The sequence below is a fragment of the Phascolarctos cinereus genome, unplaced genomic scaffold, assembly GCF_003287225.1.
Source record: "Phascolarctos cinereus isolate Bilbo 61053 unplaced genomic scaffold, phaCin_HiC Scaffold_9;HRSCAF=440, whole genome shotgun sequence".
Taxonomy (NCBI): domain Eukaryota; kingdom Metazoa; phylum Chordata; class Mammalia; order Diprotodontia; family Phascolarctidae; genus Phascolarctos; species Phascolarctos cinereus.
In genome coordinates this window covers 257685946-257699868 of record NW_027556402.1, presented here as the reverse complement: position 1 = coordinate 257699868, position 13923 = coordinate 257685946, and the positions used below count along the sequence as shown (strand labels likewise).

The window sequence follows — 13923 nt, the reverse complement described above, 5'->3', positions numbered from 1 at the left end:
GCTCGCGCACGCGCAGACGCGTCGCCTCCACCTCCCTCCCAACCAGTTCGGCAGCCTCCCCAACCCCCCGCGGCCCCCTCCCCTCTGCGCCCTGCGACTGACGCAGATCCCCCTCACCTCTGCGCCAGCTCCTCCTCCTCCTCCTCCTCCTCTCCCCTTTCAGAGCGCTCGAGCCAGTCTCGCTCTTCGCGCCTGCGCACGGGGCAGGATTCTTCCTTCTAGAGCGCGCGCGCCTCCCCCCCCGCCCTCTCTTCTCCGCCACCCCCCTCAGAAAGGGGAAAAAGGGAAAAAAAAAAAAAAAAGCTCCGCACACACCCAGACACAGTCCTCCAAGCAGACGCATTGCGCGCGCCCGCCCCGGCCCCGCCCCACCCCGCGCGCCCGCCCGCCTGCGCGCCCCTCCCCTGCGGGCCGCGGAGCCGCGCGCCGGGGGAGAAAAAGCGCCCCCCGCCCCCCCTGTGGGGCACGAGGCGCCCCCCCACCCCGGGTCCGACCCCCGGGCCTGGCCCCGGCCCCCAGCCCGGCCCGGTCAACCACCGTGAGGCCGAGAGGGGCCGGCCCCCGGCTGCCTCATCACTCAGTCAGTGCCGCAGCCCCGCCGCAGCCTCCGCCGCAGAGGGCTGGGCCAGACGGAACGGGCGGGCTGCGATCAGAGCCACGGATGCTGCAGAGGCAGAGGCGGGCGGGCGGTGGCCGCAGCAGATGGGCCGGGGCTGGGGCAGGGGCCAGGCTGGCAGAGCGGCAGCGGAGCTGGGCAGGGCTGGGCTGGGCAGGGGTCGCGACGGGGACCCGGACCCGGACCGCTATTCCTCTGGCAAGCTGTTGGGGGCCCGGGCCGCCCCTCCTTTCCTGCTGGCTGGGGCTGCAGGGGGGCAGGCTGGCAGGACCCGCTGAGGGAGGCTGCAGGGCTGTGGCAGGGGCCACCCTGTCCAAGTCCTGGGTCCCAGTCCAGGTCCCCACCCCCCCCATGCCAGGCATCCAGGTTGCCGGCTTTGCCGCAATGCGGGCTAGGCAGCGCTAGGTGCGCAATGGGGCTGTGCTGCAGTGCGGCATGCCCACCCTGCCCAGGCCACCGGTGCCATTTCTGCCCGGGGGGAGGGGCATTGCCCTCTGCCAGCCGGCGCCCCCCCTCCCCCGGGTCCGGTCGGACCACCAGCTCCCCGTGTGCGGCAGGCGGGGGTCCGCAGATGGCTGACCCCGACCTTGCCTCGCCTTGCCAGCCAGCCCAGTGGGCGCTTCAGCCGCTGCGGTATTGCCACATCAGCCTCCCGTGCTCGTCCTGGTCCTCCTGGTCCTCGTCCATCCCTCCGACGAGCTGTCCAGGCAGGTGGCTGGCGGCCGGCGGGCAGCCCCGAGCCCGAGCTGTGTCCAGGGGAGCCATGGCGGAGGCTATGTCGCTGCAATCTGCTGCGCCTGCCTGCGGCACTGCGGCATCGCGGTAATGCCTTGCAGCGGGCACTGCGGCAAAGCACGTCCACACCCCATTCGAATTAGCCCGGGAAGCTGGCTCCGGCATCCCTTTCCTCCTCAGCTGTGTTCATGTTTCCAATAGTGCCGATGGCCTCCGATGCGGTCCCGACGCGATGGATGGACTGGCGCCCCAGCAGAGCCGATGTCAGTGCGAGTGGTGCAGAGCTGAGCCCAACCAGCTGTCCCCGCTGCCTCCAGAAAAGGGTGTGCATCTCAGGGTGAGTTTACACACGCGCGGTCCAGCCGGGCGGGTTCACACACGCGCCGCAGCCAGTGTGACCTTAACGTAAGTGACAGGCTAGCCCAATACCAGGGTCAGCTTTCCTGCCGTCTCCGCCGTAAGACCTGGCCTATTCCATTCTTCCACCCAAATAGGGTACGGTGGAAGATCCCAGAGGATCCGCCTACCCATTTTTCCCCTCCTCCTTCGCCATCAGACTAGGGGGTGGGGGGGCTGGTGGAAGAACCCAGGACGCCAAGTCCCGCTACCGCATTGGTGGCTGCGGCATTGCGGCACTGCGGCGGCGCGCGGGGAGCTAGCTGAAGAGATAAACATTGTTACCATTTAGGCTTCCTCTTTGTTACCATTTAGACTCCTTTATCAGCTCCAGAGGATAGGAATAAAGAAATCACCAGCACTGAGCCTTGAGCCCGAGGGTTCGCACCCCCAAAGATGGTCTTTGGAGCAGCCACTTGGGCACGCCAAGGCCAGTCAGCCCACAGTTCCCTAAGTTGGACTGGCGCAATTGCTCACCCGACTCTTTACCCCACGATCCGCGATCCGTGATCGGCGGTCTGAGATCGGTGATCCGCGATCCGCAGTCGGTAAGCGGCTGCCTGCCTCCGCAGCCACCGCGAGGTAGCTACGGGTCTGGCGTTGGCACATTGTGGATCGGCCCTTCCTGGGGCATCAGAGGAAGCTGCAGAGCTGCGGAGGGTTCTGACACCCGCTATCAGCAGCCGCAGTGCCCTGGACCAGGCTCCTTGGGCATGCTCGGAGCTGTGCTCCCATTCCCCCGGCTAGGTCTCTTCCCCGCTTTTTTAACTGGCACCCTCTCTGGGGCCAGGCTCCAACCACACAACTTGTGAACCCCTCAGAAGCCTCCCCAGCCCCTTGGGGTAGATTTCGGAGGGACTGGCAGTAATGACACTGCCTCTTTTACTAAAGCTCTGCTTCCAGTGCCGAGTCCTGGAAGGCGCTGTTTAAATGGTGGGGTAGGATTTTTGGTCACGTGAGGTTTTTCTGCAGTCAGCCCAAGGCGTTTCCCTGATATGGGAAACAGCATCCTTGGGCCATCCAGGGGCCATCCAAGGGCCATCCCTGGGCGGCTGGCCTGCAGGAGAGGCAGCATTAGGTTCCTGTTAAAATTGATAAAACCGTGTTAGGGGAATGGAGTTGCGTAGTGCCAGGTAGCTGCAGGAAGGAATTCAGCTATTCCTAATCCAGCAGTCTGCTGTGGTAGGAGGTCTTGGTCACCTATATGCAGAACACAGATTTTCCTGACGTTTTTATTTTCCCCAAGAAAGGCCCTTTGGGGAGGGACCTAAAGGCCCCCCGAATTGCAGCCCTGCCCTGGACAGACCCACTGTGGCTCTGGGCCCACCTTCCCAAGTACTAAGACTGTCAGTTACAATGGGGACAGTCTCATTCCCTGGAAGAAATACCTCCTAGGTTTTCAGTTGTAAGGCTGGGCCAAAACCAGTGTTTTCCTGGTTACATAGGGTTGTAGAATTTAGCGTAGTCATTTGGATATGCCTTTCTTAGAAGCCAGTGAAGAGGCTCTTAAGTATCTGAACACAAACTGGTAAACAGCAAAAATTTTGTCAGCCCCCATTGTTCTCTGGGTTAGCCTCTCTTCCAGCCAAACAGCTGTAAAACAGAATTTGACATTTTTCTTTATTACTGATCCGTTGGGCTGGCTCCCTGAAAGATGAATTTGTTGTTTTCACAGTATCGTTTGACCCAGCGAGCCACTGGGTTTCCAGATCACTGGGATTGGACTAATTTTAAAACTTAAATTTTTAAAAAAATTTAAATCTTTAAAACCTGGAAATTCTGTGAAATCTTCTCTCACATTCCTATTTGCCTCTCTCCTCAATGCCTGCGTACCCCCAACCCAAATAGCAGCTTAAAAAAAAAAGATGTTCATTAATAGCAGAATGAATTTGAAATTCTGGGGCCTTTGCCATTGGCTGTTTGCAAAATGGAAAGAACAATAATATACCTTTGTGCCTCACTGTTACACGTTCTAGATTCTGCCTTCCTTTAGCGTTTTCTCCCCTGGGTAGATTGAAGCCACAAGAAAGAGGGGGGCGGTGTCCATTCTCCAGTTGAAAGACTGCAGACAAAGTCTTGTGTGAAAACAGGATTTTAGGGAACCTGGAATATCTCTGAGAACAGACTCCCAGCTCTCAAGCTTGAAGGGACCTCAGAGGTCATCTGCTAGCCCCATGCCCTCTTTTTCAGAAAAGGAAGCAGACCCATGGAAGGTCACACAGAGTAGTTAGCCTTTGAGGTGAGATTTAGACAAAGTGACCAATCTTTCTGATGATGAGTCTGTTTCCAGCTAAGCTGGTACTTGAAAAGCTGATGTGTTCTGTTGCTTGGTCTGCACTTGAATCCTGAGCAGCACAGCACGATAGGACTGTCAGAGCCTATGCTCTGTTAGGCCCTTGGACCAGCCCCAGAAAAGTATGCTGGTCAGGTGGCAAAATGAGGGGATTCCGAGCTATCTTTGGCCCCCAGGAGAGCTTAAGGACATTTATCAGCACCCTTTTGGAAGGATGTAGACAAGACGCACCCATCACAATCATGAGTGGGGGGGGTGATCTACATGTTGAGAGGATGCCCCCTGCCAGCCCTATCCATGAGATCCCAGATCTGTTTGAGTTGGGAGCTGTAGGAAGACGTGTTTTTACAGATTGATGTAGGCCCATTTCTTCCCAAGGGGCTTAGTATTCTGCAAGAAATCTATCAAACAGAATCAGAGATGAGGAGTAGCTAACTGTAGTCTAGAGAAAGAAATGCCTGCGTCAGAGTCAGACAAAACCTAGGCTCGGATCTGGCCTCGGTTATGACTGGTTGTTTGACTGTTGGCAAGTCTTTGGAGCTAGCCAAGCCTCGGTTTACACATCTGTAAATAGAGGCTAACAAGGCCTGGATTGTTTACATTGCAGAGTTGTTGTGAGAAGGTACCTAAGGGCCTGGACATGTCAACTGTAGTCTTAACATAACCCCGGTGACCTTCTGAGGGCATGTGGCAAATCTAGGCATTATTAGGCCAAAGAGGAATCTTGGTAATCAAGGAAATACGTTAATGCAAGGTTTATGTTTCTACTGTCAACTGTGACAACATGTTTAGTTTGGCCGCCTTCATTCGTTAGTATTAACTGCTTCAAGTTGGTAAGGGTCTAAGCAAGGACTTGAATTTCATGACTGTGTGAGTGACATCTCTTACAAGCCTGGAGGTCCTGTCATAAAATGATGGGTGTTGCCCAGTATATGTTGAGCACAGGATTGATGGCCCAAACCCTGTTAGGTACTCTGTGGTGTCCCTGCCAATGACCCCCTTATGTTTTTAGTGAGGAAGCAAACTGGAAGCTGAGAGGCCCAGTGGAAAAAGCCCTGACCTCAGGCAAGAAGCCTGGCCTTCAAACCCTGGCTCCACCCCCTGCTGTCTTTGCCTCATCCCCTCCTCCTCCCATTGAGGCCCAGAGAAGTCCATCTAGTGAGCTGCTCCATAGGGCAGAGTTCAAGGAGCATCGGCCTATGTCCACAACAGACAGCTTCCTAGGCATCCACTGGGTCAGTCTCTGCCTTTCCCTAAATGGGCATCTCCAGGGGAGATCAATAGCTGTCCAGCCAAAGCAGTGCAGTGGAAGGAACACTGACTCTGGATTCAGAAGGCCTGAGTTCAGGTTCTGACTTTACCAGTTGCTCTTTCTGTGCCAGCTGAGAGGGAAGCATCCCTTCCAGCTCTGACCCTGTTGAGGTTCCTGTGCTCTGTTGGCCTGGGCCCTCAGGTTTCCTCCCTCCCTTCTCTGCTCATTGATTGCCTGGGGTCCTTGAGATGTAAAGTGGCCTGGGTAGTGTCCCCAGCCAGAAAGGTGGGTCAGAGACAGTCTGGAATCCTGGTTTCCCTGGCTCTGAGGTCAGATCCCTGTGTACCATGCCTTTGGCTGCTGATAGAGATACAAGAAGTATTTTCTGTGTCCCAGGAGAAGAAAAGAGCAAACGTTGCTAAACCTTCGCCTTGGGACAGTATGTTTGATGGGATCCAGGCTGAGGAGCCTAGCCATCCCAGCCCTCTCCCCTGGGCATCCTCCTCCTCCTCCTCCAGAAGTCCTTTGGCCTTTGTCTCTGGCTGCACCAAAGCAGTGCTTCAGGGGCCTTTGGAAGAGGGGAATGAATGAGGCTGAGGAGGAGCAGGCCCCTTGGAGGCGGGGAGGGAGGGGAAGGAGGGCTTCCAAGCAGGGACCTGCTAGGCCAGGCCCTGGAGGTGAGGAAGGATTGGGTATGGCAGGATATCCCACTGACCTGGCAGGATGGGGCTGGAAGAACCATGGCCAGTAAGGAGCTTCTGAAAGTGCCGTGGGAAGGCAAGGTCCAAGTTTTAGAGAGATCCTCTCATGGTAGCAAAAGAGGTTTGAGATAGTGAGGAAGATGGAGATGAGTTGAGTGGTTAGGAGCTGTTGGCACCAGAAGGCTAGGAGGAGCAGAGGGGAGGTGTGGAGGGGGAGGGGGAGGGAAGAGAAGAGGCCCGGAAGCATTTCCGCTGGGGGCTAGTGAGAGGGTTAGGCCCTGCTCCTGGGGCTCCCAGATGAGCAAACTCCCTCTCCTGAGGGAAAGCAGCACCTTCTGGACTCTTCAGCACCTGCTGAGGCTTGGGAGTTTTAAGTGACTTCCGCAGGATGTGTCAGAAGTGGAATTGGAACCCAAGTCCTCTGACTTTGGAGGCAGTGGTCTTGCCACCATGCCATCCTCTGTCCTCAGCTTTAGTCTATGGTCAGTCACAGAACATTCTAGAAAAATTGTCTTTGGGGCCGCTAGCTGGTGCAGTGGATAGAGCACTGACTCTGGAGTCAGGAGGACCTGAGTTCAAATCCTACCTGAGACGCATGATACTCACTAGCTGTGTGACTGTGGGCAAGTCACTTAACCCTGATTCCCTCTCTCCGCCCCCCCAGAAAAAAAATTATCTTTTCTGAGTCCTAAGTAATAGCTTTGCCAGGAAGCAGCGCCTTACTGGCTAAGGAGAGCTGGGTCCCAGAGCAGTCACATGGCAGGAAGGTACATCTGCCTTGCCCTCTTCCAGTGACATAGTGGGGCTTCTTGAATTCCCAGGAATACTGGCTCCAAGAGGGGAAGGGCCAGCTCTGCCTGGGGACCTGAAGATTCCAGGATGTGCCTGCTTCCCTGGGCCCCTTGCTAGGCCTGAAGCCAAAGGCTCACCCCTGAGGGCAGCATGTGGAATGTTTTCAGGTTGGCCCCGCCCCATTTTTGACAGGGTGGGAGGTCCAGGTCAGCTAAGTCCCTGAAGCAGCAGCTTCTCCTTGGATGTGGGGTGTTGCAGCTGGCCTTGAAGCCTTGCTGGGTGAGCCTCTTCATGAGGCCTCTGTCACTTCAGTTTGACAAGAGTTTGAATCAGGCTCTGCCATTTACTAGCTGTGTGACTCAGGGCCTCGCTTTCTCTAGCTATCCAATGAAGGACCTCTGAGTTCCAGGTTTCAATCTGGAGGGAGTTCATTCCTTTTTCCAAGTGGGCCTTCCATTGATTTGGATACTTTTACAAACCTCAGGTGCACAGGGTTTGTGATCCTGGAGCCCCTGCCTCCCAGTGGGGAGAAACCACAAATACTTGGGAAGTTTAGAGGGCACTTCAGAATGGGCAAATGGGAGCAGCTAGGTGGCACAGTGGGTAGAGCACAGCCCTGGATTCAGGAGGATCTGAGTTCAAATCCAGCCTCAGACACATAATACTTACTAGCTATGTGACCTTGGCAAATCACTTAACCCCATTGCCTAGCCAAAAAATAAGTAAATAAATAAATAAAAAAGAATGGGCAAATGAAGGCTTGTGAGATACTGTGTTATAAGCGATATTCCCGAAGTCTGGAAGAGGAGACTTGGCTCTGGATGGAGGCCAGATGGAGCCAAAGTCTAGGAGCGTGTAGGAAACAGCTGCCAGATGGAGCAGGGGTGCTCCCGGGGGTGCTTCCAGGATGCCTGGTGGGGGAAAGGGGAGCCAAGGAGGCCTGCCCCCATTCTAGCCCCTCCGTGTCCCAGGAGCCAGGAGCCTGGGGTCCTCACTGGCTGGCCAGTGTTTGACTCAATTCCTATTTCTCTTAAGTTTCAGGTTTGGAATCAGAGCTCTAAGTCTTCATAAAGGGGCCAAGCTTTCTCTGTACTGTCTGTAATGTCTGAGTGTCATCTCTGAATCGTTTATTTTTCTGTCACATCAGGCCCAGGCCCATTTTGATAGAATGCTATGAGCTTAATTTAGTCTCTCGAGTCATTTATTTGTCCAAATATCTTTTTAATTATATTGTGCATTCTGCTGGGAGTGTGCAACTTAAAACCAATGTCATCTCTGTTTTCTAAAATTGTTTGCTAAATATTTAAACTCTGAAATTTGCTGGGTCTTTGCTTTGCCAAGGTCTGTTTTCACACTCCTGATGGGGGTTGTGGGGAAATGTCGGCTGCCTTCAGAGGAGAGTTTCCCATTGTATTTCACCACAATTACGTTTTATTTGTCGCAGTTGGTAGTTCCTGTTTTGATTTGGCAATAATCACTTGAGCTGTTGATTGAATTATTTTGTTACTTGGGAGTGGGCTACAAGGCCTGGCCTCGCCATTTTCATTCCTGTCTGATTGTGTTAGTGACTAAAATGGCAGTGAGGCTCTGGCCCTGCCTTCCTCCTTTCTTTGTTGAAATGGATTCTGTCATTCGTGTGCTTCCTGAAGATCTCTGTGTCACTAGACAGAGGCCCCGGTTGTGCCGTTAGCTGCTGGGGATGGTCACGGCCTTTTTTTTCCCTGTTGTATGTCTTGGTACAGATAATTGTATGCTTTTTTTGGTGATCTGTGAATAACAGAAAATCGGGCAAGCTAAATGTTCTGTTCTGATCTGTGGAGGGGAATAAAGGCTCCTGGTGGCTTTTTGCTTTTTCTGGTTATTGTTTTTCTTAATTTTCAAGGTATAATGTTTCCTAGAATCACAGGATTTGACAGCTAAAAGAGAAGTTAGAAGTCGTCTGTGCTAATTCTCTCATTTTGTCAATCAGGAAATTGAGGTTCGGGGGGGGGAGGTGATGCATACAGGGTCCCCAAGCCAGGCTCTGTGCGGGCTTAGGCCTGGGACATCCATGAGTATCACCAGAATCTTATTGCAGCACGGGCTGGGGTGCAGTTTGCACTGAGCCCTCTGGTCTTGGCCTCTTGGACACAGATCAATAATCCCAGCTCTCATCCCTGTGCTATCCCGGGGAATTGGGATCATTTGTTTCCGTGTCAGCATCACCCAGAAGCATTTTTTGAGCATCTACCAGGTAGAGAAACATTAGACAAGGTCCCTGGGGTATGAAGAGTCTCTGGTATCCAAGAGCTAACAGTCTGATGGGTCCAGATTTACATATAGAACAGAAGGTTGTATCCCCTGGGTGCCTGGTGACTGCTCTGGCTGAGGCACACACATAGCCTACAAGTACCAGGAGGAGGGAGAGGGCCCTGGGAGCCACGTATCACTGAGCACGGTGGCTGAACATGTTCAGGAAGGGCCCCACTGATTCTCTGAGTTGGGCTTATTCCCCTTAGAGTCTAGAAATCAATGAGCCTTTTTTTTTCCCAACACCCACTTTGGGCCAACAAAGGAAAGCCAGTGAAATGGAAATAAAAGTGGTGGATCAGTGGAATAGGTTAGGCATGCAAGACACAATAGTCAATGACTGTAGTAATCTACAATTTGATAAACCCAAAGACTTCAGCTTCTGGGATAAGAACCCACTCTTTGAAACAAACTTCTGGGAAAACTGGAAAAGAGTATGGCAGAAACTAAACATAGAGCAAAATCTCATACCGTATACTAAAATAAAGTCAAAATGGGTTCATGATTTAGATATAAAGGCTGATACTATAAGCAAACTGGGAGAGAAAGGAATAGTTCACCTGTCAGATTTATGGAGAACAGAAAAATTCATAACCAAACAGGAGATAGAGAACATTATGAAATGCAAAATGGATAATTTTAATTACATTAAACTGAAAAGTTTTTGCAGAAACAAAGCCAATGCAACCAAGACTAGGAGGGAAGTAGAAAACTGGGAAAGAATTTTTACAACCAGTGTCTCTGATAAGGGCCTCATTTCTAAAATATACAGAGAATTAAGTCAAATGTATAAGAATACAAGTCATTCTCCAATTGATAAATGTGTGGTCAAAGGATATGAACAGGCAGTTCTCAGATGAAGAAATTAAAGCCATCTATAGTCATATGAAAAAATGCTCTAAATCACTGTTGATTAGAGAAATGCAAATCAAAACAACTCTGAGGTACCATCAGATTGGCCAACATAACAAAACAGGGAAGTGATAAATGTTGGAGAAGATGTGGGAAAAATTGGAACACTAATGCATTGTTGGTGAAGTTGTGAACTGATCCAGCCATCCTGGAGAACAATTTGGAACTATGTCCAAAGGGCTATAAAAATGTGCATACCCTTTGACCCAGCAATAGCATTTCTAGGGCTGTATCCCAAAGAGATCATACTAATGGGAAAAAGACTCACCTGTATAAAAAATATTTATAGCAGCTTTTTTTGTGGTGGCAAAGAATTGGAAATTGAGAGGATGCCCATTAATTGGGGAATAGCTGAATAAGTTGTGGTATATGAATGTAATGGAATACTATTGTGCTATAAAAAAAATGATAAGCAGGCGGACTTCAGAAAAGCCTAGAAAGACTTGTATGGACTGACGCTAAGTGAAGTGAGCAGAACCAGGAGAATGTTGTCCACAGTAACAGCCACATTGTGCGATGATTAACCTTGATAGACTTAGCCCTTCTCAGCAATGAAAGGATCAAAAACATCCCCAAAGGTCTCATGATGGACAATGCTCTCCACATCCAAAGAAAGAATTATAGAGTCTGAATGCAGATCGAAGCATGCTATTTGCTATTTTTTTCTTCTGTTGTGTTTTGTTTCCTCTTTCCAGTGGTTCCTCCTATTGGTTCTAACTCTTCCTTACAACATCGCTAATGTGAAAATATATTTAATAGGAATGTATATGTATAGCCTATATCAAATTGCTTGCTGTCTGGAGAAGGGGGGGAAGGAGGGAGAGAAAAATTTAAAACTCAAAAGCTTATGGAAGTGATTGTTGATAAATCAAAATAAATTAATTTAAAAAAAAAGGCCAGTGAAGTGACAGGCCTGCCCTCAGGAGCTCCCAGTCTGATGGAGGAGTCCACGGGCATTCGGATGCATGCAAACAGACCTAGACAGCATCACTGTGGGTAATTCTGAATGAAGGAGGGCCCAGAAAGGCTTCTTGCACAGGGTGGGATTTGAGCTGAGCCCTGAAGAAGCATAGCTATGAGGAGAAGAGCATTACTGGCCAGGAGCAGCCATCCAACGTGCCAGCAATGGGAACTGCAGGGCTGTGTGGGAGGCAGTGCAGAGGTGCCTTGCAGGGCAAGCTCTGCGCCAAGCGCCACCCTTTGTTCTGGATAACTTCTTACTTCTCCTGCTGGAAGGTAGAAGCTGCCAATTCCCACTTGCTCTCAGGTCACGTGGTAGCCGTTATTGGCTTAGCATTTCAAGCAGGACCCAGCCATGTGCACCTGGAAGGGGTTTTCATGGCCTGGTGGATTCTTTGTGCTGCAGAGGCAAAGTGGCATAGCAGAGGAACCGGACCTAAAGTCCAGAGAGCCGAGTGGGAATCCCACCACTGATTGTCACTGACTGTGTGACCAGGAACAAATGTCTCAACCTTTCAGACCTTCAGTTTCCCCATTAGTAAGATGAGGATAATACTTTCCTCTCATACCTACCTTATAGGGTCATTTTGAAAGTCGAGTGACATAGTGTGTGGATCTAATATTTATAGGATTTCAGGCTTGTCAGGTGCTCCATACACACCATTATCTGATCTGATCCTCACAAGAATCCTGTGAGGTAGGTACTGCTATGATCCCCATTTTCCAGATGAGAAAACTGAGACTGGAAGAAGTTAAATGCTTTCCCCAGAGTCGCATAGCCAGGAAGTATCTGCAGCAGGATCTGAACTCTTGTCCTCCTGATTCCCGTCTCCTGCACTCTATCATCTATTCCACCTAGAAAGGGAACATCAGAGGAGGTGGCCTTCTAGGCACGGGGGATGCCCAGTGCCAAGGCACTGCTCCTGAAGTGGGATGTAGTGTGGGAAGGGCCCTTTGGCTGGAGCAGGGGAGCTGTGGAGGGAATGATGGATAATGCAGCTGGAAGGGGAGCCTGAGGAGGAGTTTCTCATGGGAGCCATGAGGCTTTACTGCGCCCACTGCTCACTACCCATTCCCACTCAGGCATCCGATACAGACACGCTGTGTTCTGGCTCCTGGCTGGCCCTTCCCTCCTTCTCACCTCATCTGTAGCCCTCCTTCCACACAGGTGACTCTTAAATGTCCCTGTCTGGGCCTCTTAGTTAGAATGTGAGATCCCTGAGGGCAAGGCCTTGAAGGGGGTGGGGGGGTGGGGGTACAGCCCAGGTGCTCCTGGGTCTGAGCGCCATAGTGCATCCAGTTGACCAGTCAGAGACTCGCAAATTTAGAACTGAATGGGGCCAGAAATGGGGCCACACATGAGCTTCAGCTGCCCTCGTACTGGCTGTGCGCATGTAAGGCCTTGTTTCGGGTACATCTTGTCTCGCCCATTAGACTGACGGCTCTGTGAGGGCAGGGATCAAGGTTTGGCAGCCCCATATGTGTATGTATGTCTATGCAAACACACACACATACATGTGTATACATATATATATTTATGTAATAGGTATGTCCTCATCATGGGGTACCTTGACTTGGTTGGTGTTAGAAAGGACGAAAAAGCAAGGTGTGTTAGAAGGAAAAGGAGGCTTCTGGGACCTGTGTGTAGCTTGGCAGGTTGGCATTGCCCACCGTGATAGGGAAGATGACATTTAAAAAAACCAGGCTTCCCTGTCTCGCTCCCATGTTCTGTTTGAGATGGTTCATTTGGATTATTCTTCAGCCCTGGACTGAAAGGGAAAGGGTATCTTCATGGCCTTGTGGCTACAAGGAGCCTCGAGCAAAACTGTGGTCAGAGTCATATTGCTTTGATCAGAAAAGGCTCCCTGTCTGGCCTGCCAGGTGGTGGGCAGGGGCTGCGGAATAGAATAGGCCAGGTCATTCTTAAAAGGAGGAACGTCGCGAGTACTCAGAAACTTTGTCCGAGGCAGCAGAGGACACCATCCTGGCCAGGGGAAGTCAGCGGCTTCCTTTGCTTGGAATGGAATCTCATTTGCAAGAATGAGGAAAAGTCATTTTTTGACAGCAGGTGATTTGAAACAATTAGTAAATTATATTTTTTAAAAATCCTCCTTGATGTTCCAGGAGGTTTTAGCAGTCATTCTCCTGAAATAGCCAGTGGGGTGTGAAAACGTGGTAAGTATGCCGTTAGGGAGGGAGAGAGAGAAAGAAGGAAGGAAGTAGAGAAAAAGAAGGGAGGAGGGAGAGGAAGGAGAAATGAAGGGAGGGAGGAGAGAATGAGGGAGGAAGAAAATCACCCCTTTGGGACAGGGAGTGGGGTGCCGAGCACTGACCCTACTGACCCAAGGATCTTGGCCTCCCGGAGCCCCAGTTTCTTTGTCTGTAAAATGAGGGGACTGGATGAGATGGCCCAAGATTGCTTCTGGTTCCAGGTCTGGGGTCAGTGTGAATCGCCAAGAGCAGAAAGTACGCATAGGTATGTGTGCTAGGCCAAGGAGTTGTAGGGGGAGAGGTGCCAGCTGCTGGGCGCCAGGGAGGGCTCCCTCAGAAGGGATCACTCCGGCTGGTCTTTTTATACGAAATCACTTCAGTGACGTCTTTTGGTTTTGACAGCCCCTAAAATCCTCCCTGTATTCCTCCTCCCAGAAAGCCATTCCATATAACAAAGAATTTTTTTTAAAATAAGGAGAAAGAAAAAAAATCAGCATCTATTAACACATCAAAAGAAAGAGTGGCAGCTGATACCATGTTTCAACCCTGTGAACCCTGACCTCTGCAAAGGAGAGGGAGCGAGGCCTCTTCTCCTGTCTCTTCTTTGGGGCCAAGCTCATTCTCTTGTCATTTTGCCCCAGTGTGCCAGCACCCTTTCCATTTACGTTGTACGTTGGTTTTCTTGGGGCTGCTGATTTCACTCTGCATCATTATCCATCATATTCATTTCTTATAGCACAGTAATTAATATGCCATTACATTCACT

At 51.3% G+C, this 13923-nt stretch overlaps 1 protein-coding gene across 3 annotated transcripts in view; it reads left to right on the top strand.

Annotated features, from left to right (window-relative positions):
- The first annotated feature begins 1028 nt into the window (after window positions 1–1028).
- LOC144455114 (uncharacterized) overlaps window positions 1029–13923 on the top strand; it is a 65727-nt gene continuing 52832 nt past the window's right edge. For all 3 annotated transcript variants that reach the window (XM_078148112.1, XM_078148113.1, XM_078148111.1), the window contains exons 1-2: window positions 1029–1438; window positions 1553–1688. In XM_078148112.1, coding sequence (XP_078004238.1) covers window positions 1029–1438; window positions 1553–1688 — 546 coding nt within the window. The remainder of the gene's footprint in view (window positions 1439–1552; window positions 1689–13923) is intronic.